Here is a 25,100-nt window from a genome sequence, read left to right on the forward strand (position 1 = left end):
TCATCTCTGCGTCTTTGTCTACCCAAAGAGATACAGGAAGGGGATGCGTAGTGGAGCAGTGCTTGAGGAGTCATTTTCCCTTTTTTTTTTTTTTTTTTTTGAGATGGAGTCTTGCTCTGTTGCCCAGGCTGGAGTGCAATGGCATGATCTCGGCTCACTGCAACCTCCACCTCCCATATTCAAGAGATTCTCCTGCCTCAGCCTGGCGAGTAGCTGGGATTACAGGCACCTGCCACCATGACCGGCTAATTTTTGTATTTTTTAGTAGAGACAGGGTTTCATCATGTTGGTCAGGCTGGTCTCGAACTTCTGACCTCAGGTATCCACCTGCCTCAGCCTCCCAAAGTTCTGGGATTACAGGCATGAGCCACCGCGCCCGGCAAGGAGTCGTTTTCTTGCTGTATCTTCTCGTCTGCAGAACTTTGGGCAGTTGCTCTAACCTGAGTGACATTTTCCACACTTATAAAATGAAGATGTTGATAACCGCTTTGGGTCATAAGATTGTGAGAATGAAATGAGTGAACTCTGTGAAGATGCTGTGATCATCTTGCCCCAACTTTTTATTTTATTTTATTTTATTTTATTTTATTTTATTTTATTTTATTTATTTTATTTTATTTTATTTTATTTTATTTTATTTTTGAGACAAGAGTCTTGCTCCCTCACCCAGGCTGGAGTGCAGTAGCACAATCTCGGCTCATTGCAACATCTGCCTCCCAGATTCAAGCGATTCTTGTGCTTCAGCCTCCTGAGTAGCTGGGATTACCGGCGTGCGCCACCATACCCAACTAATTTTTGTATTTTTAGTAGAGACAGGGTTTCACCATGTTGGCCAGGCTGGTCTTGAACTCCTAACCTCAGGTGATCTGCCTGCCTCAGCCTCCCAAAGTGCTGGGGTTACAGGTGCGAGGCACCACGCCCAGCCACCTCAATTTTCTTTTACAGGGAAAAAAAGGGAGGCCAGGAGATGTTTACCTAAAGATGACACAAATTGGAATAGCAATATAAACTTTGATTATCAAATATTAAGTGGTGCCAGGCGCAGTGGTTCACTTCTGTAGTCCCAGCACTTTGGGAGGCTGAGGCGGACAGATCACGAGATCAGGAGATTGAGACTATCCTGGGTAACATGGTGAAACCCCCATGTCCACTAAAAATACAAAAAATTAGTCGGGCGTGGTGGCGTGTGCCTGTAGTCCCAGCTACTTGGTAGGCTGAGGCAAGAGAATCGCTTGAACCCGGGAGGCAGAAGTTGCAGTGAGCCAAGATCACACCACTGCACTCCAGCCTGGGTGACAGAGCGAGACCATGTCTAAAAAAAAAAGAATTATTTGTAGGTAGAGTGTAGTTTGTTGTAATAGAATGCAACTTGTTCTCAAGTTGACATTTGCATCTTCATGACAAATTTCAGAACCCTTCAAATATTTAAATTGATTTTTCCTTCGTTTTATTCCTCCATTTTGATCTAGAGCAATGGATCGCTCTACATCATTTGCAGGAAAGCAAGATTTAAGGTTAGAAGTCTTTAAACAAATAAAAAGTTGATTATCTTAAGATATAGATTACTTAATCTGTCTTTTGTTTTCTTTCTTTCTTTTTTTGAGGCACAGTTTCGCTCTTGTTGCCCAGGCAGGAGTGTAATGGCACCATCTCGGCTCACCACAACCTCTGCCTCCTGGGTTCAAGCGATTCTCCTGCCTCAGCCTCCCTAGTAGCTGGGATTGCACCACCACGCCGGGCTAATTTTTTCTTTTTAGTAGAGACGGGGTTTCTCCATGTTGGTTAGGCTGGTCTCAAACTTCCAACCTCAGGTGATCCGCCCACCTCGGCCTCCCAAAGTACTGAGATTACAGGCATGAGCCACCATGCCTGGCCTAATCTGCCTTTCCTAGAACTAGCTCCTTTAACATAATGGTAAGAATATTGACTGAACTATTAGCAGATCTCTAAATAAGATAAAAACTAGGCTGTGACAATTTTTTTTTTTTTTTTGAGATGCAGTCTTGCTCTGTTGCAACTGTGACAATTTTTAGTGTGGAAAAAAAAAGGACCAGGATGAAATTATATTATTTGGTTTTGTTCTCAGGCAGATCAAAATATTTCTGAACATAAAAAAGTTATTCAGTGTATGAATCAAGCTTATGCTATTCTCTGGAAAATGTGCAATACCCACCCTGCTGAAATTCCCTGGCTGTTGGGAAGATGGATCCTTGTGAAGAATGCACTGTCAACTGAAAGGCTGAATGAGAGGGAAGCCAGAGACCGTATTGGGTGTCTGCCTGCTATGCCTGCTATGTGCTCTTATTTACTCCTTTTTTTTTTTTTTTTTTTTTTTTTGAGGCGGAATCTTGCTCTGTTGCCCAGACTAGAGTGCAGTGGTGCAATCTCAGCTCACTGCAACCTCCACCTTCTGGGTTCAAGTAATTCTCATGCCTCAGCCTCTGGGGTAGCTAGGATTACAAGTGTGTACCGCGATGCCCGGCTAATTTTTGTATTTTCAGTAGAGGAAGGGTTTCGCCATGTTGGCCAGGCTGGTCTCAAACTTCTGGCCTCAAGTGATTTGCCTGCCTCAGCCTCCCAAATTGCTGTGATTACAGGCGTGAGCCACCGCACGCACCGGGGTTCATTGACTCCTAAGAGTCCTGTCAAACATGTCTCCTGGTTTTTTAGATGAGAAAACTGAGGCCCAGAGAGGCTAAATAACTTTTCTGAGATTACCCAGACAAACAGAAACAGCCAGGATTCAATTCCCCATGTGACTCACTCGAAAAGCAATGCTCTTTCTATTACTTCCCAATGTTATTAACACCCAATATATAAGGTTTGAGCAGTACTAGGAAATGAACAGGTCCCGTGGCCAGGCGTGGTGGCTCATGTCTGTAATTCTAGCACCTTGGGAGGCCAAGGCGGGTGGATCACTTGAGCCCAGGAGTTTGAGACTAGCCTGGGCAACATAGTGAGATCCTGTCCCTACAAACAGTAAACACAATCAGCTGTGTGTGGCGGTGTGTGCCTGTGGTCCCAGCTATTCAGGAGGCTGAGGTGTGAGGATTGCTTGAGCCTGAGAGGGCTCAAGGTTGCAGTGAGCCATGATCGAACCACTGCACTCCAGTCTGGGCAACAGAGTGAGACTCTGTTTCCAAAAAAAAAAGAGAGAGAGAGAAATATAAAGGGGAAAAAAGGCAAGTCTTGTGCAATTGACAAGCCTTTCATTTTGCAAAAAAGAGAACGCTCTGGGCAAAAAGTGTAAGGCATGGCTTTTCTTGTTCATCTGGCCTACTTTCTTGTGTTTGGCTTTAGATCTAGTTTTGTCCAAATTATACTAAAAAGGAAAAATATTTTCCCAAATATGCAAGCATTTCTGTGAGCTAGAAGCAATGATGGCAGAGGAAAAGGGGAAGGAAAAACGTTTTTACCTGTTAATCTCTTTGTTCTGTCATTAAGGAAATTCACTTATTATAGCCTTTTTATAGCTTTATATTACCACAATGGTCCTCAGACTTCAATGCAACAGAATCTCCTGGAGGGCTTGATGAAACGGATAGCCAGCCCTGCCCCTACAATGTCTCATTCAGTGGGTGTAGTGTAGGGCCAATAATTTCAAACAGATTCCTGGGTGGTGCTGATGCCGGAAGCCATACTTTAAACAGCACAGTGTGACTAGATCGCTTCTGCTATGATGCAACTGCCCTGTCTTGGCCCTATTTGCTTCTCAGAGTTCTAATAACCAGAGGAGCTCATGAAGGGCTGTGAGGGGATTTGTGCCGATTGTGGCATGATTCTTCTTTCGTGGCAAGGTGCTCCTTAATGAGATGTGGGTAAGGTGCAGATCTGTGCGTGGACCCTTAGAAGAAGTGCGTGTGTGGGAAGCTCTGGGGTTTATTCTAAACCTCCCTGTCTTCATTCTCAATGCCTTCGTAATCTGTCAGCACAAAATAAAATGTAGTGGAAAGTAACAAATACCCTAAATTATTTTTAAAGAGGCCACCTGTATGCTCTTCCTTATTATAAGGAAGGCAAGGATCCTGATGAAAAGATGAAATGATATTAGTTAATTTGCCAAGATCACACAACTATATTTTTTTCAGACAGGGTCTCGCTCTGTGCAGTGGTGTGAACATGGGTTCACAGCAGCCTTGACTCCTGCCAGGCTCAAGTGATCCTCCCGCCTTGGCCTCCCAAAGTGCTGGGATTACAGGCCTGAGTCACGGTGACTGACTTTCACACAGCTTCTTAGTGGTAATTACAGAGTTCAGGTTTTCCAGTTCCAGGGCCCTTTCTGCTACCATCACACTGTGTAAGAAACTCTTCCTAGCGTTTTGCCATTTCTATTTTTTTTCTGTCTTTTTTTTTTAACAAATGAAAATGGACTAAAGAATTTTTTTCTCTTTCCAGTTAGATGAGAGATACCCACAAGCAAAGGTCTGAAGGCAGCCAGCCAGAGAGAACCAAGGTACTGAAACATACACAACCTGGGGAGACAGGAGTGACCAGGAAGAGACTGCAGGTTTGACCCCCTCCCAACTTCAGTCCCTCCTCCCAACTTGTCCTTCCCTCCCTCTGGAGATGTGCTAGCTAGCAGGCAACAAATGCCCAAAAGGCAACAGGGAGAGGAAAGGAATGTGCATCACACACACAGTAGACTTTAGCTTCTAAATAAGAGCCTGTCTGAGTACAATGCAGACTTGTGCAATTTTTTTTTTTTTTTGAGACAGAGTTTCGCTCTTGTTGCCCAGGCTGGAGTGCAAAGGTGCGATCTCGGCTCACTGCAACCTCCGCCTCCCAGGTTCAAGCGATTCTCCTGCCTCAGCCTCCTGAGGAGCTGGGATTACAGGCGTGCGCCATCACGCCCGGCTAATTTTGTATTTTTAGTAGAGATGGGGTTTCTCCATGTTGGTCAAGCTGGTCTCAAACTCCTGACCTCAGGTGATCCACCCACCTTGGCCTCCCAAAGTGCTGGGATTACAGACGTGAGCCACTGCGCCCGGCCGTCTTGTGCAATTTTAAGGAAGATCAGTCCCATTATTCTGAATCTACCAAAATATTCAGAGGGACGGTAGCAGTCATCAGCAGTCACTAAGTTGCTTCTGGAGGAAAGTTTTATCAAAATCTGTCTTTCTCTTGCAGTTACTGATATGAATGCTTTACGGTACATTTTGCTTCCTCGTTTATGAAGCACTTTCACAGTGGGAAAATCTTGTGAAGTACAGTCTTTAGTTACACATTCTGAAATGAGGAATGGCTGAGACAGGGCGGGTGAACTCTTTCTCAGTCACCAGCTGAAGTTTGCACATTAGATATTAAGAAACAATGCAAGCAGGCCGGGCGCGGTGGCTCACGCCTGTAATCCCAGCACTTTGGGAGGCCGAGGTGGGCGGATCACGAGGTCAGGAGATCGAGACCATCCTGGCTAACACGGTGAAACCCCATCTCTACTAAAAATACAAAAAATTAGCCAGGCAAGGTGGCGGGCGCCTGTAGTCCCAGCTACTCGGGAGGCTGAGGCAGGAGAATGGTGTGAACCCCGGGGGGCGGAGCGTGCAGTGAGCCGAGATCGCGCCACTGCACTCCAGCCTGGGCAAGAGCGAGACTCTGTCTCAAAAAAAAAAAAAAAAAAAGAAACGATGCAAGCATCTTATAGATTGTCTTCTATGTGTTTCTAAGGACACAGAGAAGGCAAAAGAGTTGTTGTCTCTCTGTCCCAAATTGTGAGACCCATATACTGAGCTGCCAACTCCACTGACTCTTGGATATCTCTTAGGTTTCTCAAATTGCCCCCACGCTCATGTCAGTCTGTGCCTCCGTATCCAGGTTGGCAATCTGGAAACTTCATTCTTCACCCCACAGTTCCCACAGAAGATAATCAGGTAATGTGCCCTGTCGATCTGCCTCCTAACAGCTCTTGATCTCACCCACGGATCTCCAGCCAAACTGCACCTACTTTAATATAGGCCATTATCAGTTCTTGTCTGGATTATTCTCTTTTTTTAAACTTTTATTAATTGTATTTTTTATTTTTTTTTAAGAGACAGGAGTCTCCCTATGTTGGTTAGGCTGATCTCAAACTCTTAGGCTCAAGAGATCCTCCCACCTTAGCCTCCTGCCTGGGACTACAGCTGCATCCCATCACACCCAGCTTGCCTGGATTATTCTAACAGCGTGTAAGCAAACCTCCTCTCAACCTGCGGGCCTCAATTCTCTGCAAGATAGATGCCACTGACATTTTAGGTAGAAATATCTGTCTTATGCAGGGCTGTTCTGTGCCATACAAGATGTCAAACATCTGTGGCTGTAACTCAGTACATACTGTAACACCCTAGCTGTTGTGGTAACCAGACACGTGGCAGCACAAACCAGGGTGGAGAGTGGGACCTTTCACTAGCCCGACACTGAGGATCACTACGGTAAGAGGATTGCGTCTTTTCCCTGCCAAACTATTTCAATGACTTTGTAGGATAAATGTCACATCTTGAAATGGCCCCCTGGCCATCTCTGCAATATCATTTCTATAGTCTTTAAGAAGGACCCTAGTTATGTTTAGATTTCAAATTCTAGAGGCAATTCCATCTGCTTTTCCGGGAATTAGGTAAGCCCCCAAGAGTCACAGGGATAAGTAGAATCAAGCACGATGTGGTTTTAAAATTAGCCTTATTTAGAGTATTGCCTCTTTGTTCATTAATTATACCTAGTTACTTGAGATTATTAAAACAAATAGAAAAAAAAAACACAGGGTTAAGAATTAGCACTGGGCTTTAGTACTCAGTATCCTTTTGTGGGCGCATTAGACTTAGGTCCTCATTTCATTATTTAGGTATTGTTATTCTACCTCTGGTCTCTAAACATAGGTGTTATACTCAGTGAAGCCTCTCTTGAAGGTTACATGTTTTTTGTTGGGTTTTTTTTTTTGTTTTTTTTTGAGACGGAGTCTCGCTCTCTCACCCAGGCTGGAGTGCAGTGGCGCGATCTCGGCTCGCTGCAAGCTCCGCCTCCCGGGTTCATGCCATTCTCCTGCCTCAGCCTCTCAGAGTAGCTGGGACTACAGGCGCCCGCCAGCACGCCCGGCTAATTTTCCACGCCCGGCTAATTTTTTTTTTTGTATTTTTAGTAGAGATGGGATTTCACCGTGGTCTCGATCCCCTGACCTCGTGATCCGCCCGCCTCGGCCTCCCAAAGTGCTGGGATTACAAGCGTGAGCCACTGCACCCGGCCTGAAGGTTACATGTTAAACTACCCTTCTCCTGTTAAAACTTTTAACGTCGGCTGGGCGCGGTGGCTCACGCCTGTAATCCCAGCACTTTGGGAGGCCGAGGCGGGCAGATCACGAGGTCAGGAGGTCGAGACCATCCTAGCTAACACGGTGAAAACCCGTCTCTACTAAAAATAGAAAAAATTAGCCGGGCGTGGTGGCCGGCGCCTGTAGTCCCAGCTACTCGGGAGGCTGAGGCAGGAGAATGGCGTGAACCCGGGAGGCGGAGCTTGCAGTGAGCTGAGATCGCGCCACTGCACTCCAGCCTGGGCGACAGAGCAAGACTCCGTCTCAAAAAAAAAAAAAAAAAAAAAAAACTTTTAATGTCAACAAGTGATAGAAGAAGAATATGCACAGTTGCAAGAAGACCTCACTCAAACCTGTAAAATACTACAGTAAAGATGTCTCACACCTGTAATCCCAACACTTTGGGAGGCTAAGGCAGGAGGATGGCTTGAGTCCAGGAGTTGGAGACCACTAGCCTAGGCAACATAGGGAGGTCCCGTCTTTACAAAATATAAAAAATTATCTGGACATGGTGGGGCACACCTGTGGGTGTTGTAGAGGCTGAGGTGGGAGGATTGCTTGAGCCAAGGAGGTTGAGGCTGCAGTGAGCCATGATTGCATCACTGCAGTCCAGCCTGGGTGATAGAGTGAGACCCTTTCTCAAATAAATAAATCATGCTTATTTTCACCACCATGCTATCTTCAAATCCTGGTTAGCTTAGCCAAACCTGTGTTATCACTTCAGTCTCAGCTTTCTCATATTAAAAGAAGGGCTCAGCTTATTTTCCTAATTCCAATTATATAGGTTGGAGATAATAAGCAGTCTGTTAGGAGAAGCTCGCATTTGTATCAAAGTTATACCAGGTCGTCTGTGACCAGCAGATCCATTTCCAGAATCTCATTAGAAATGAATAGTCGGCTGGGCGCGGTGGCTCATGCCTGTAATCCCAGCACTTTGGGAGGCCAAGGCGGGTGGATTACAAGGTCAGGAGATCGAGACCATCCTGGCTAACATGGTGAAACCCCGTTTCTACCAAAAATACAAAAAATTAGACGGGTGTGGTGGCAGGCGCCTGTAGTCCCAGCTACTCGGGAGGCTGAGGCAGGAGAATGGCATGAACCCGGTAGGCGGAGGTTGCAGTAAGCTGAGATCGCGCCACTGCAATCCAGCCTGGGTGACAGAGCGAGACTCCGTCTCGAGAAAAAAAAAAAAAGAAATAACAGTCAGGGCTGGGCACAGTGGCTCATGCCTCTAATCCCAGCACTTTAAGAGGCTGTGGTGGGCGGATCAGTTGATGCCGGGAGTTCAAGACTAGCTTGGCTAACATGGAAAAACTCCGTCTCTACTAAAAATGCAAAAATTAGCTAGGCATAGTGGTGAGGGCCTATAGTCCCAGCTACTCAGGAGGCTGAGGCATGAGAATTGCTTGAACCTGGGAGGCAGAGGTTGCAGTGAGCCTCAATTGCACTACTGCACTCCAGCCTGGGTGGAGTGAGACTCTGTCTCAAAAAAAAAAAAAAAAAAAAAAAAGAAAAAGAAAAAGAAAAAAATGGTCATGTTGTTTAACTGAAGTCACAAGTCTCTGATTCCAGAGAGCGTCCTGCCCCATGCCTGGAAGGAAGGAATGTGTGCTCAGAGAGACCAAGAAGAATCTAGACAGACAGGCCTTGCTATGTTTCCCCACTCAGTCTGCTAGCATTAGATCATATCCCTTTTGTCCAATCATATTTCTCCACGTCCATACTTTGTTGAACCTACACATTAAAATGGACAATTTCCCCTGCATTTTTAGGTCTTCATTCTGAAGGCTCCCAGGTACACATTAATAAAATTTGTATGGCTTTTATTTAAAAAAGAATAGGGCCAGGTGTGGTGGCGCATGCCTGTTATCCGAGCACTCTGGGAGTCTGAGGTGGGTGGACTGCTTGAGTCCAGGAGTTTGAGACCAGCCTGAGCAACATACCAAAACCCCATCTCTATTAAACATGTATGTATATAATTCTCTATTCTTGACTAGGATTTCAAAACAACAAAAAATAGAATACACTTTGGGGGGCCAAGACAGAATTGTTTTAGGCCAGGAGTTCGAGACCAGCGTGGGCAACATGGCAAGACCCCATTTCATGGTGGCACATGCCTGTAGTCCCAGCTACTCAGGAGATGGGAGGATCCCTTGAGTCCAGGGGTTCAAGGTTACACTGAGCTCTGATGGCATCACTGCATTCCAGCCTGGGTGACAGAGCCATACCCCACCTCTACAAAATATGAAATCAAAATAAAAATAAATGTTTAAAAGTTAAAGAAAAAAAAAGAAATAGTCACGTAGATTTGAATTTAGTGACACTGATTTTGTGTTCGGGTTCCAAGCTCTACTACTATCTGGGAATCCTTGGACTGCGTCCATTTCCTTTCTTACAGGGTTGGAGAAAGAGGTTCTAACTCTAGTTCTGGTTATTGGTTGGCATTTCAGAGAAGGTTTGTGTGACTATCCAAAAACTGTACATAAAACTTTATATTGGGGAGTCAGAGGTCAGCTAGAAGCTTAATGAGATTCTAATTAAAGGAGCCCAGGACCCAAAAAGGTTATGATCATGAATAGAGATCTTTGTGGACTCACGCCTATCCTAGATACATTCATTCCAAACTCTCATGATGCTGTATGAACAAAGGGTGCTAAGTAGTTAAAAGCAGAGCTTAAATGTATGACGAATATCACAACAGACAAGAGAAAAGCAATCGAAACTGAATCGCAGTGAAATTACAGAAAGAAAATCCATGGCATTTAATTAGATTGCATTTTATTTAGATAAATGAAAATTTGCCCCAAACAGAACTAGGAATCAAATATTGTCTTGGACTAGAGGTAATTGCTAAGCTGGAAGCTATATTGAAAACTAAAATTTCCAGCCCTTGACTATCTGTAGTTCCAAACATCAAAGGAAAATATTGGAACAATTTATCTATGTACAGAGAGAGGCAACTCATGGGTACCATAAGCAAAACAACCTGAGGGGGAACATTGGATATTACAAGAAGTGGTGAGAGTTTACAAGTCTTGCATTGCTTTCTATTGTACATGGCTCTGTAGTAATGCCAAAAATAACAAAATGTAGGCACTTGCTCTGACTTCTGCAGTTTACATTAGATTATTATGTACTTCATAAATTAACAGCAGCTTTAGAATTATAAAACAGTATTGTATTTCATGCTACTGTTGGTGTTCTTCTTGTTAAAATAATGTTCTCAACGGACATAGATACAGAGCTTGTACAGAAGTAACTCTGGGCACATCCAGATAGTACAAAAAGCAGTCATGAAGCAGCTACTCATGGAATCTCAACTGTGATGGCCAGCGAGCACCTGGCCACAGGTGGTAGGAAAAGACAAACGCAGGTGGAATTTAAACAAAAACATCAATTTCCCACAAACTACACAAATCTTTAATCTGTTCAAAACAGCACAGAATGTCTTCCTGCCATAGAGAGGAAGTCAATATGAACTTGTTATAAATTGCTGTCATTTCCAAAACTCTTTAGTTGATGTTCAGAACTAGACACCAGCACTTGGATTTAAATCTCAGTTGGCCAAAAAAAAAAAAATATATATATATATATCTCTCTCTCTCTCTCTCTCTCTCTCAGAGGTTTTTTGAATTTGGGGATTCTAATAATGACGCATGGGTTGCTATTATATATATTTGAGAATAACTCCTAAAAGATGACTTCCAACTACAAACAATACTATACACTGCTATCATGAGGTGTTTTACTAATATGGCCAATCCCAATTATGTATGAAGTTAGATTTGTTAGCATAAAAGAAACTACTTTCGGTTTTAAAAGCAAACTTTCTTTCCATTAAAACTAGGCTTTCCAGCTAATCAGCAGTCAAAATTTAAATTTTCAAACTGGAGTACCAAGTTTGAATAAAATCTAGAAAGCTATATGCCAGGCCAGTTCTATATGTCAAGAGTAGATAAGTGACACTATTCTTTGTGTGACAATTGTCTGACAAAACCCTTAATGTAGGCTGAGGCAGGAGAATCGCTGGAATCTGGGAGGTGGAGGTTGCGGTGAGCTGAGATCGTGCCATTGCACTCCAGCCTGGGCAACAAGAGCGAAACTCTGTCTCAAAAATAAACCCTTAATGTATTAGCATGACTCATCATTTTGACATTTAAAAAATTTTCCAAGATTATTTCAGGAAAGGCATTTTTACTATTAAGCTTTCTTAAAATTTCTTTCTAGAGACATTTGTTATTGTTCGAAACCAAAAATATTAACACAAAAAAATTGACATTTTCAGGAATTACCAGATGGTAGAATTGTAGCAAGAATGTCAATCTGAAAAGCCACTGGTTTACTTCAGGAAAAGCATCTCGGCCATGGCTTCCTCTGAACACACAACTCAAACCAGTGAAAAGGGGTTTGATGTAATGGCTGCATCAGAAAGTTCTAGCTTATCAATCATTATCTTTATCATTCTAATGTGGTACACATATGTCCAGGCTTCCTGGTATCTAATAAAACCAGCAAATCTAAGTGAAGCAAATATTTTATTTAAATCAGTCGTCAAATCACAACTTATCCAAATGAATGTGTTGCAACATTGTTCTTAAAAGAATGGCACAAATATGGCACAAACACAATCCAGTATCTATCAAAATACCATCTGTAAAGAACCTGACTTATTTCATGCCGTGTGTGAATGCAGTCCAGCATATAAGAGTAGAATCAAAAACTTACAACAATTCTTTTCTTCATAACATATAAAACACTTCACTACTTTGCCTCAGGAGTAAGCATACTTATAGGTCCAAACAACCATAACAAGTAGGAAAAAGGATGTAAAGTTAATTTGCTACCAGAAGATAACTTCTTTCTAACCTCCACTGGGTTAGAAAGAAAAATTTCCCAATGACAACAGAACATTCTGTATGTTTCAAAATGCTTTTTAGTTTTAGCACACTCCGCGTAATAGGAAAGTGACCAATTTCAGAGTACCACTAAATATGGACCTCAATCATTAGTGAATTTTAAAGAATTGTACCTTGATCAGGAATGTTACATCTAGGAAGCTTTGTTTTTCGTGGGTTATAACTGAGGCTTAAAGCTCCCCAAGGCTGCACTATGGCACATGCCCCATCATATACTGTGTGATATAAAAAGCATGTAGTATCCTGCACATTTCCTTAAACATTAAGAAAAAAATATACAATAGATACAGAAAGAGGATTACTTAAAACATACATATAAATACGTAAAGAATGATACTCCAGTTTGAGAAGCAGAACTAGGTATTGCCGACTCCAGTTCCAGGTTAAGAATTTAGGACCTTAAATCAGAATTTATATGGTTATCAAGGGAAAATAGTAGGTTGGTCTTGGAAAGAGGAAATGTTAAATGGCTCTAGCTCCTGATGAAGCCTCAGGATTGTCAGGGGCTCTCTAGAAATGAGATCAGTTGATGTGCCTGCTCTCCGATTCTCAAAGTTCTGAAATACTGGTCTTCAGTCTCAGCAGCAGCATTCATTTTCTTCTACTACTTGTCTTCACATTCTGGTCTTCCAAATAGACAATGAGTTTAACTGTAGGAGGAGGAAGAATCAACGTAAATAAAATCTCCTTTTTCTCTCTCATTTATAAACAACAGGATAGTTGTCAAAGTGACCTAACAATACCATAGTTTAACTCCATTAAAAAAACAAAGATGGGGCCGGGCGCGGTGGCTCATGCCTGTAATCCCAGCACTTTGTGAGGCTGAGGAGGGAGGATCATGAGGTAAAGAGACTGAGACCATCCTGGCCAACATGGTGAAACCCCGTCTCTACTAAAAATACAAAAATAAGCTGGGCATGGTGGCATGCACCTATAGTCCCAGCTATTCAGGAGGCTGAGGCAGGAGAATCGCTTGAACCCAGGAGGTGGAGGTTGCAGTAAGCTGAGATTGTGCCTCTGCACTCCAGCCTGGCGACAGAGCAAGACTCTGTCTCAAAAACAAACAAACAAACAAACAAACAAACAAAAAACAAAGATAGGGCCGGGTGCAGTGGCTCATGCCTGTAATCCCAGCACTTTAGGAAGCCGAGGCGGGCAGATCACTTGAGGTTAGGAGTTCGAAACCATCCTGGGGGAAACTCCGTCTCTACTAAAAATACAAAAATAAGCTGGGCATGGTGGCACGTGTCTGTAATCCCAGCTACTCAGGAGGCTCTCAGCCTCACTGTGTCACCCCAGCTGGAGTGCAGTGGCGCAATCTTGGCTCACTGCAACCTCAGTCTCCCAGGTTCAAGTGATCCTCCTGCCTCGGTGACAGAGTGAGACTCTGTCTCAAAAACAAAACAAAACAAAACAAAACGAAGATGGGTTGGGCACAGTGGCTCACGACTGTAATCCTAGCACTTTGGGAGGCTGAGACAGGAGGATTTCTTGAGGCCAGGAGACCAGCCTGGGCAACACAGCAAGACCCTTGTCTCTACAAAAAAATTTGACAATTAGCTGGGAGTGGTGGCATGTGCCTGTGGTCCCAGCAGCTATTCAGGAGACAAAGGCAGAGGCAGGCGATTTGCTTTAGCCCAGGAGGTCAAGGTTGCAGCAATCCATGATTGCACCACGGCATTCCAGCCTGGGTGACACAGCAAGGCTCTCTCAGAAAACAAAGATAGGGCTGGGCGCGGTAGCTCAAAAAAACAAAACAAAAAACAAAGAAAAGCCGGGTGCAGTGGCTCACGCCTGTAATCTCAGCACTTTGGGAGGCCGAGGCAGGCGGATCACGAGGTGAGGAGATCAAGACCATCCTGGCTAACACGGTGAAACCCCATCTCTACTAAAAATACAAAAAATTAGCCAGGTGTGGTGGCGGGCGCCTGTAGTCCCAGCTACTCCGGAGGCTGAGGCAGGAGAATGGCATGAACCCAGGAGGCAGAGCTTGCAGTGAGCCGAGATCGTGCCACTGCACTCAAGCCTGGGCAACAGAGCGACACTCCGTCTCAAAAAACAAAACAAAACAAAAAACAAAGATGGGGAAGGTCTTGTATTATGTCACACCACCATAAAACTAGCCACTGCAAGTAACTAACACAATGAGGGTCGGTCATTATATGCACTGGAAAATTTTTTAAAATACTTGTTACTACTGCTAGGGGAAAAAAATCCATTTTTTCTGAAAGAGCTATCAGCCATATTTCAGGCAGTTTAATATTAACCCATTTTGGGGCACTAGTTTTTTTTTTTTTTTTTTTTTTTTGTGATGGAGTCTCACTCTGTCGCCCAGGCTGGAGTGCAGTGGTGCAATCTCAGCTCACCGCAACCTCTGCCTCCCAGGTTCAAGCAATTCTCCTGCCTCAGCCTCCCGAGTAGCTGGGAATACAGGCGCCCACCACCACACCCAGCTAATTTTTGTATTTTTAGTAGAGACAAGGTTTCACCATGTTGGTCAGGCTGGTCTCAAACTCCTGACCTCAGGTGATCCACCAGCCTCGGCCTCCCAAACTGCTGGAATTACAGGCGTGAGCTAGCACGCCCAGCCATTGGAGCACTAGTTATTTTTTAAAAAACTCAACAAGCTAGTTGAGTGAACACAATGTATTTCTTATGCCTTTGGGTCAAACACACACATGTGCACACACACATGCCACTTTATTTTCTTCTAAAGCAGTCACATTAGGGGGTAAAACGAAGCCATTCTTTTCATAACATCGATAAGACTAAATGGCATTTCAATCACCAAAAACCATGAAACTATCATAGATCTTTGAATCTAGTTGATGGTTATTTTCCTCAACTGAAGGTTCTACATGAAGGCATTAATTATTTGCTCCCGATTCCTTATATAACAAATTTGCCATCTATTGGCATAAAAGAGAAAAATTATCTTAGAAGACAAGGAAGCTTACCTGCATGATGTTTTAAGATTCTGTAAGTTCTGACTTTGCAGATTCTCTCTCTTGTTTCTGTAACTCCTCCTGTGCTTGGGGTGTGATCGCTTTATCTGATTCACTGTGCACTTTTCCTTCCTGCAATTCTACTTCCTGGGCATCTTCCTTCTCTTTTTGTTTTGGTCCATTTGTATCTGGGGACTCTTTGGTTAAGCCTCCTGAGGCATCAGTATCAGCCAGGGCTGAGTTCTGGTTTTCAGGGTCATCGACATCATCACCTTTTTCATCTTCTTTTGGTTCAACTAGTGACTTCTCTATTCTTTCTGCTAACAAGGCATGACCATCATCTTCTGGCACAGACTTTGTTCCAGCTCCATCTCCCTCTTCCTCAGATGGGAGGACGACCTCTTCCAGCTGCTGATCATTTACAGTGGAACCTTCTACCTCAACAGTCGTGGTCTTTTCTGAGGCTTCACTCACGTCTTTGGAAATATCAGAATGTGCTTGTCCCACTGCGGTTGACTCTGACTCCCCTTTGGCTGAAGTAATTGGTGTTTCATCCTGTGCAGAGGCCTGAGGTTCCTCTCCTTCTTTCTCCGTTTCCCGTCCAGCGTCCTGGTTGTCAGCTTCTATCACGTGAGCTTGCGTCTGTAACTCAGACGTCAACATTTCGGTGGCTGTTTCTTCTGTACGTACAAACTGGTCAACGGCTGTCTGAATGATGTTTTGGACAAGTTTACTGCTTTTGGTCTCAAGTTCCAAAATCCCATTTTCAGGCTGTAAATCCTCCTCGATTGCTACACTCACTTTGACCTCCTGGCAAGCAACCTGCTCATCGACTTCATCTGACTTCCACTTCAGTGATGTGGTTTTCTCTCCTTCCAGGTCGGAACTTAAGCCTTTTTCGGTAGTAGCAGATACTATCACTGGTGTCAATTTTGCCTGACACTCGGGCCCTGTGGGCACAGCATCTTCCCCTGGATGAGCAGCAAAGTCTTCATTTTTTTCAGAGGATTTCTCTTCCACAACTAAATGTGCACCTGCAGGCTCCAATGTTTCACCTGTTTCTAAAATGTTGACAGTTTCTCCTAAGACCTTTTCCTCCTCTGCAGCAGCTGTTAGAGTGAATGATGCCTCAGAGCTCTGAACTTGAATTTTGGTGCATACTGCCTCCTCTTGACCTGGGCAGGGAGGAGGGCTTCCTTCCAAACTGCTGACTTCCTTTGCCCCATCTATGATGGGCACATTCACTGTCTGGAGGAGCTGCTTACTGACCTCTTCAGATACGGTAACAGCTGTTTCATGCTCAAGCTTCTCTTCATTCACATGGGTTGGCTCTGCTTCTGTTTTCTCCCTTTCGACTTGAACTACCATCTCTCTCTCCACGGGGGATGGAGCAGACTTAGCATGACTCTGCAGTTCAAGACCATCATCCTTTTTACATTCAGCTTCTTCTGTCCCTTCATCTTTAAGGGCAACTTCGGTGACCTTTTCCTTACTGACTGTTATGCCTGTGTCTATAGACCCGTCAAGTCCTTCGACAAATGGTACGTCTTTGGTTTTCTCATCAGCATACTGGCCAGCCTCTTGAGTCCCCTCAGTCTTTGACAGAATGGATACAGTTTCCACCGACACCTCTTTATCTGTATGTTCTAGAGTGTCTTCCATCTTTGACTGTTCTTTAGTTTCTTCCTGGAACACAAAATTGGAACGTGCTGGAGGCCTCTCTTTCTGTGCAGGAACTGCCTCTGCTTCTGTGCCCCCTGACTGGGTACCAGATGCGACCTCATTCTCCTCATGGATTTCCACAATCTCGTCTTTCTGGGTTGTGCCTGGCGCGTCAAAGTCTGCTATGGGGGTGCTTCCATCGGTCTCACTGTCTGTAGGGGTTTCCACTGAGTCAGGGGGGATAGCCTGTTCCATCACCATCTCCTGTGATTTTACCCCAGCTAAGGTTTCGGCTTGACAAGTGGTTACAACCTCACTGGACTCTATGCTCTCTGTGACTTCAGGAGCTTTTTCAAAGCTTTCTGGGGTGGTCTGCCCCACCACCTTCCCTTGTGTAAAAGGCTCAGTTTTTGCCTCCTGAGCATCTACTTTCAACACTACATCCGTTTCTTTCTTCAGACCCGGCGCTTCAGCATCCTCTTCTAGTCTTTCTGCCTCTGCTCTCTGCACAGGCTGAAGTGCGTCTTGTGGTCCACCGGTGCCAGGCAGCTGGGATTCCTCTTTCACTTTTTCTGCCACTGCCTGGAGGACCTCTTGAGTCCGCCTCTCTTGCTCTTCTATGTCAGGTAGGCCACCTTCCACCTCCTGCACCGGAGTGGCCTCCTCTGTGGTGTCTGGGGAGTCGGTTAACTGGGAGACTGCTGACACCATTTCTGTGGTCTCTTCAGCAGCAGATGCTTCAGTTCCTTCTTCAGCACCCAATGGCCCTGCAGTTTCTGCAGCTGTCACAGCTTCAGGGGTCAATTCCACCTCACTAACGACCGTGTCTCCCCGGGCCTCTCTGTTCTCTGGCAGAGGTTCGGTAACTGCGGGGGGTTCTTCTTCTGCAATTACTTCTCTTTCCAATACCTCCTCAGTTAACGGTGCGGCTTCAGCTTCTATTTGTTCAAGAGGTTCTGTCACTGAAGCAGATATCCACGAAGGAGACCTTTCTTCAATAATGGTGGCTGCCCTCGTCCCGTCAATGACAGCCGCTGCCATCATATGAGCCTGACTCTCGCTGAGCTCCTTGGACACCTCAGCGGCTGCCTTCTGCTCGGGCTGCTCTGTGCTTTTGTGGGCTTGCTGTGCCTCCATTTTCTCCCTTTCTACAGCATCATACTCAGACAGAGGGACCACGGCCGGGACATCAGAGTCATCTTCGTTGGCCCCTGTTGGCCCTGCGTCTTCAACAGGGGCTTGTTCTTGTTTCCCATCTGGCCTTTTCTTCCTTCGTCCAGGAATAAACTTCTTGATTGAGACCCAAGATTCTTCTTTCCCGGGTTCAGCATCTGGAGTGGAATGTTCTACACCAGACCCAGCTATGGAGTCTTCACTTTTCTCTTCCAGCTTGGACTTTGATTTTTTTCTTGGCGTGACTAACCTTTTAAATGACTCCCAGGTGGAAACACCCTCCCCTTCGGTAGGGCTTCCAGCTTGCTCGGGGGAGGAACTTCCCTGCCCTGGATCATGTTCTTGGGAACCAGCAAGGATCCCGTCTGTCCCCATCTCTTTGTCTTTTCCGGCCTCATCGGCTTTCTGGTTGTCTCCTCCCATTGCTTTTGGTCCCCCTTCCTCATCAGAAGAGGATCCTTTCCTTGCTCTTTTCTTGGATGATCCCACACAAATTAAAGCTTCCCAAGATACTGAGGTATCCACCTTGCGCTTCGGTTCTTCTGGCTTTGGCTCTTCCACGCTCCCTTTCATTTCGTCTTGCATTTCAGAGGCTGCGCTCTCGGTGGAAGACAAGGTAGCGCTCTTGACCTTGTCCAGCTCATCTTCTTTATCACTTTCCGAAGGCCGTCTAACGCGCTTCTTGGGCGTCACCATCTTTTTGAATGATGCCCAGGGAGTGACACCTTCTCTTTTTTTCTCTCCATCGGAAGTAGCTCCTTCTTCAGCTTCCCCATCCTGCTGCACCTCAGCTAAGCCCTTTTCCAGACACGTGATCTCCTCAGGCTCCTCAGGGGATGAGGCAGAGCTCTCGCCCTTTTGCTCCTCGTGGCTGTCCGGAGAATCGGCTGGAACCTGAGTGTGCTCCCCTGACTCCTCGTCTCCTCCTCCTCTTTTCCCTTTCTGTTTCTTTCCAGAAAGCTTTTTTAAGCCAGTGCTGGTAAAAAGCTTCTTTAGTGGACTTCCCTGCACCTTCATTCTCTCCTGTGATGACAGCATTTCCACCTCACTCACAACGCCTTCGGGGGGTTTGGACAGCACCTTCTCATCAGGACCGAGGTCAGCTCCCTGTGTAGGGTCCTCTCCAGAAACACATGTTTCTTTGAGCTTCATCAGCATCTTGGCAGGTTCGGCTTCCTGAGGTTCTGCATTCATTTCAACCAATTCTTCAGCTGGCACAGACCCTGCTGTTTCTTCCACCTCCGTTTTCTGCTCCTCGGTTCTGTCCTCCACGGTGCTAACGTGGACTTCGGCCACAACCTCTTCTTGGTGGACTTCTATTTTCTCATCAAACACTTCTGTTGCCAACGGAGCAGGTTTCTCCTCAGAGGGTCCCTGCGAGCCACTGACTTGCTCCTCTGAGGGCAGCTCGACTTTCTCATATTCAGCTGATAACCGGCGCTCGTGGGCGCTTTCTGCCGGCTCCTGTGGGTGGGCTTGTTCGGAGGCGGTCAGCTTCTCGGAGGCAGCCTCTGCCTTTCCGTTTTCTTCTGTGTCTACTTTTTCTGGCTCTTGTTCCTTTTTCTTCTCTGAAGCTTCCACTTCATCCTCCTTCGGCTTCTTGAAACTGGTCTTTTTGCGCCAGCCGGCCCAACCTTGAGTGAAGAATTTTTTGAAGGTCGATCCCGTTTCACTGGTCACGGGACTAGTCGGAGATTCTGCAGACTTGCTGGGTTCTTTTTCTTGTTTCTCTTCTCCTTCCTCTTTGCATTCCTCCACTGCTTGGCCAGATTCGGCTGGGGGAGAAATTTCCGCTTGGCTTTGCTCGTGCTTCAGGGTCTCTTCAGGTTTTTCTGTAGATTGTTTGGGTTCGCTTTCTTTGGATGCTGCTTCTCCAGCCCCAAGGCTGGGTTCCTGGTGGTCGCCAGCCCCTGCTGCTGCTTCCCCTTCATCTTTTTTCACAGTGAGTAGCTGGACAGTGTCAGGCTTCTCTGTCTTATCCTTTTTCACAGTGAATTTAAAGCCAACAAACTTAAACACCTTCTTAAATCCAATATCATTAGCCTGGGACTCAGTGGGTTGTGTTAGCTCTTCTAAATTGCTTTCTGAAGAAGGAATCTGTTCGATTATTTCAGGCGTCTCCTCCTGCCCATCATCTGTGACGTCGTGAACAACCGCTGACTTAGCAGCCATCTCCTTATCGGAGTCTCTTTCGCTCACATCTTCAGAGTCTCTCTCACCAACTATTAACAAAGAGGGGCGGGAGGTGGGGAGAAGAGAAAAGGTGATTACAATTCAAGAAAATTGTTTTTCTCAGACAGGGCCTCACTCTCTTGCCCCGGCTGGAGTGCAGTGGTGTGGTCTCAGCTCACTGCAGCCTCAACCTCCCAGGCTCAAAGAATCCTCCCACCTCAGCATCCCGAGTAGCTGGGACAACAGGCACATGCCACCATGTCCAGCTAAGATTTTTATTTTCTGTAGAGATGAGATCTCACTATGTTGTCCAGGCTGGTCTCCAACTGCTGGGCTCAAGTGACCCTCCTGACTCAGCTTCTCAAAGCGGTGGGATTACAACTGTGAGCTACAGTGCCCAGCCCAAGAAAATTAACTTTTTTTTGAGACAGAGTCTCACTCTGTCTCCCAGGCTGGAGCGCAGTGGCACGATCTCGGCTCACTGTAACCTCTGCCCCAGGTTCAAATGATTCTCCCACCTCAGCCTCCCGATTAGCTGGGATTACAGGTGTCTGTCACCATGCCCAGCTAATTTGTTTTTTTTTTTGAGACGGAGTCTCGCTCTGTCGCCCAGGCTGGAGTGCAGAGGCGTGATCGCGGCTCACTGCAAGCTCCGCCTCCTGGGTTCACGCCATTCTCCTGCCTCAGCCTCCCGAGTAGCTGGGACTACAGGCGCCCGCCACCACGCCTGGCTAATTTTTTTTTTTTTTGTATTTTTAGTAGAGACGGGGTTTCACCGTGTTAGCCAGAATGGTCTCGATCTTCTGACCTCGTGATCCACCTGCCTCTGCCTCCCAAAGTGCTGGGATTACAGGCGTGAGCCACCACGCCCAGTCAATTTTTGTATTTTTAGTAGAGGAGGGGTTTCACCATGCTGGCCAGGCTGGTCTCGAGCTCCTGACCTCTAGTGATCCACCCACCTCAGCCTCCCAAAGTGCTGGGATTACAGGCGTGAGCCACTGCGCCCAGTGAAAATTAAATATTTTAAAAATATGACCAATTAATGCTTTCTTTAATGCCAGGCAATTCAAGGATAAAGTGAGATTTTACAGAGATTTGCAAATCTTAATAGATTAATGTCTACTTCTTTCCAATGACCTTCAAAAATTCAGGTTCAAAGAGAATTATCTGCACTTTTTGTTGCTTGTTAAAGGGAAAGTTGACAAACTTAACTATCAAAAAATTAGTTCCACATAAGTAGTCATGGCACCTCTAAGAGTGAGTCAACCGGGTAGTCTATCTTCTGTTGCAATGTAAGATGGAATCCCACATCACACCCATATTTTAAACAAGAATCCATCAAGTTTTAGATATAACTTCCCACTTAACAGGAAATATAGGGTTTGAGGAACAAGCTAAAGAACAAACAAGTATCTACACAAATCTAAAGAAGGGGACATTCTATGTGGTAACTAAGTCTGACATCAACAGGTCCCCAAAAGGGACCAGAGCTCTTTGGAGAAATTCCAGGCTGGGTCAGAGGACGTATGAAGAATATTTTGTTGTGACAGAAAGGAGATGCTCAAAAGCTGATGGAGGTGTCAAAAGGACACAAGAAATGGCTTGAAGGGGCTCCCAATGCCGAAACTTTGAAGCATAGAAAAGAATAATGGATCCTTTGTAGTTTACAAGAGTGACCATTGGGTGTTCATGTGCAATGTGTGCATTGTTACCACGATGGCACATTACTCGTCTGACGTGAAAAAGAAAAAGAAAGAGAATAATGACATTGATGAGTTACAACACATTGAATAAAAAAAGAATCCATGAATCGAGAGTGATACTAAAAAAGGTAAATCAGAAGGGACCACTTCTTTAAGGAAAAAAAATGTCAATAAATATAGATATAACTTCCACTTTGATCCTCAAAGTCATTATTGTTAGAATTTTAGATTTAGAAAATCACAATTTACAGACACCATTTTAATAACTCATTCAGTCAAGGATCATACTGCTAAAACCATCAGGTAAAAGGCTGTCAGGAAACATACATTCAGAATACCAACATACAGATTACTTAATTTCAAAAAAATGTCCTTGACAATGGAGAAATCTGGCAGGCACCACCTTAACCAAGTGATCACATTGAACATCCTCAATAATGGGACAGATGCCATCGCGCTTCCTGGTGTGAAGCACTGAGAAGGACAAGAATTCATCTACGTGGCATTCCTGACCAAAAGGTTTAATGGCATCTAATCACAACGACCCAACCAGACAAATCCACAATGAAGGGCATTCTGCAAAACAACTAGCCTGGCCTGAAATGTCAATGTCACAGAAGGACGAAAATCCAGCAGAAACACAAAAGGATTGTCTGCAAGTAACTTTCAAATAGCTTGGTGGGTGGTGGAGTGGATGATGTGGCTTTCCATAAATGGTGAATTAGGTCAAGTGTATATAAGTGTTTACTATATTTTCCCGGGTTTGTAATTTTAAAATCATAGAGGGGAAAAGTCAAGTCAATGTGATTTAATGGGGGGAAGTAGGGGCGAGATGTATTGTGTTAAATTAAGAGATTTAAGGAACACAACAACCAGAGGTACCTGGCATGATCTTGAATTGGATATTCGTTAGGGAAAAACAGCAGAAGGACGTTTTTGGGTCTTCTTGGGAAATACTGAGTATGAGATTTGGGATTAGATGAGATGAATTTTAATTGAAATAAAAGGGTAGAGATTTGACTGCAGAAAGCAGGTTACCAAACAGTATATACAATGACCTCATTCTGGCTTAAAAACAATTGTCTCTGCTTTCTCTATCTCTCCCTCACACACACACACACACACACACACACACACACACACACACATACACACACATACACACACATCCTTCACATATGATCTCTGGGGGATGCGAATGTCATTTATTTTGGTTTTGCTTGTCTGAATTTTCTTTTTTCTTTTCTTTTTTTTTTTTTAAGACAGAGTCTCACTCTGTCGCCCAGGCTGCAGTGATGTGATCTGGGCTCACTGCAACCTCCACCTCCTGGGTTCAAGCGATTTTCCTGCCTCAGCCTCCCGAGTAGCTGGGACTACTGGCATGTGCCACCACACGTGGCTAATGTTTGTATTTTTAGTAGAGATGGGGTTTCACTATGTTGGCCAGGCTGGTCTCGAGAACTCCTGGTCTCAAGTGATCCACCCGCCTCAGCCTCCCAAAGTGCTAGGATTACAGGCCTGAGCCACTGCACCCAGCCTCTAATTATCTATATCGGACATATATCGATTTTTGTACTAAACAAAAAGGTCAATTAAAATGGACACCAAAAAGATCTTAACAAAAACTGCAAAAATATACTTAATGTTTTAAGCACAAATTGAAGGTTAATAATTATAACTAGCCGGGCACAGTGGCTCACATCTGTAATCCCAGCACTTTGGGAGGCCGAGGCGGGAGGATCACAAGGTCAGGAGATTGAGACCATCCTGGCTAACATGGTGAAACCCCGTCTCTACTAAAAATACAAAAAATTAGCCGAGCGTGGTGGCAGGCGCCTGTAATCCAAGCTACTCGGGAGGCTGAGGCAGGAGAACGGTGTGAACCCGGGAGGTGGAGGTTGCAGTGAGCTGAGATCGTGTCACTGCACTCCAGCCTGGGCAACACAGCAAGACTCTGTCCCAAAAGAAAAAAAAATTATAACTAGTACATACACCAAGACTTAGAACACAGCAATGAATACTTGAAATGCAGAAATATTTAGAAATATAGAATGCTTCCTGAAATCCATTCATTCCTTCCAATTATATAATCTTATTACTCTGAAAACAATTTAATTTTCTTATTTGTGAAATATTACAAATCTATGTCTACAAATTTCCATCATACTACTTATTTGGTTTTATTTTGAAACTGAACCCTAGAAAGTCAAGTAAAAAACTAGGCTGGGCGTGGTGGCTCATCCCTGTAATGCCAGCACTTTGGGAGGTCCAGGCAGGTGGATCATTTGAGGTCAGGAGTTTGAGAGCACGCTGGCCAACATGGTGAAACCCTGTCTCTACTAAAAATACAAAAACCAGCCAGGCATAGTGGCAGGTGCCTGTAGCCTAGCTACTCGGGAGGCTGAGGCAGGAGAATCGCTTGAACCCGGGAGGCAGAGGTTGCAGTGAGCCAAGATCACGCCATTGCACTCCAGCCTGGGTGACCGAGCGAGACTGACTCAAAAAACAAATGAACAGACAAAAACAACAACAACAACAATAAAATGCCTAAGGTACCCAACCAAGTCAGGGCAAGAGTGTGACCTAGAGATTTTTTTTTTGTCCTTGTACCTTGTTATTCTCTAAGTTAAGCTAAAGTTCTTGTTTTCTTTTCAAATATTGCTAGATTTTTGGATATTCATAGATGAATAGGTTATCTGGGCCTCTTATTCTTCAGAGACTCAATAAGGGCCTTTGCTTCAGTGGTGATGCCATAGAGTCACCATCTGTAACAGCTTCGATAATCAGCAAGGCTCATTTTTTTCTGCCATCAGTATCTAAGGTAGCATTTAAAACAAAACATTTTAGTTTTACCTCTGAGAACTAAACATTTCAGATAGCGAAGAAGATTTCACGAAAAACCCAAGAATCTCATTATTTTGATCTAAGGCACACTTCCTAAAGGATTTCCCTTTTTCCTTTATAAAATACACACTTGTGACCAACATTAGACTTAACAAACAATAAGGAAAAATTAAACATTCATATTAAACTTTGAAGCAAATATTCAAAGGGAAAGAAAAGTCCAGACATCTACGATTTAAACTTCTACTACATTTTAGATATATACACTCTTCCCATTGTTTTTTAAAGCATGTATAGTATTCTGAAATAAGAAAATGCTTTAAGTTTCTGTTTGTTCCTATTATAAACTGACATTGTGATGAATTTGTTTATAGTTAAATCCAAAGGTTTCTTTAAGTGTATTTCCATGAAC

At 44.5% G+C, this 25,100-nt stretch overlaps 1 protein-coding gene and 1 pseudogene across 6 annotated transcripts in view; one reads left to right on the forward strand and one right to left on the reverse strand.

Annotated features, from left to right (window-relative positions):
* Positions 1-11,791: 11,791 nt before the first annotated feature.
* LOC116463187 (A-kinase anchor protein 12-like) overlaps positions 11,792-25,100 on the reverse strand; it is a 115,247-nt gene continuing 101,938 nt past the window's right edge. For all 6 annotated transcript variants that reach the window (XM_032146186.2, XM_032146185.2, XM_032146187.2 and 3 more), the window contains 2 exons: positions 15,147-20,191; positions 11,792-12,839 (listed from right to left, as the gene is read on the reverse strand). In XM_032146186.2, coding sequence (XP_032002077.1) covers positions 15,159-20,191 — 5,033 coding nt within the window. In that variant the 3' untranslated portion in view covers positions 11,792-12,839; positions 15,147-15,158. The remainder of the gene's footprint in view (positions 12,840-15,146; positions 20,192-25,100) is intronic.
* On the forward strand, positions 21,794-21,879 carry LOC116463200 (small nucleolar RNA U13; annotated as a pseudogene).

Source organism: Hylobates moloch, unplaced genomic scaffold, assembly GCF_009828535.3.
Source record: "Hylobates moloch isolate HMO894 unplaced genomic scaffold, HMol_V3 SCAFFOLD_28, whole genome shotgun sequence".
NCBI classification, from domain to species: domain Eukaryota; kingdom Metazoa; phylum Chordata; class Mammalia; order Primates; family Hylobatidae; genus Hylobates; species Hylobates moloch.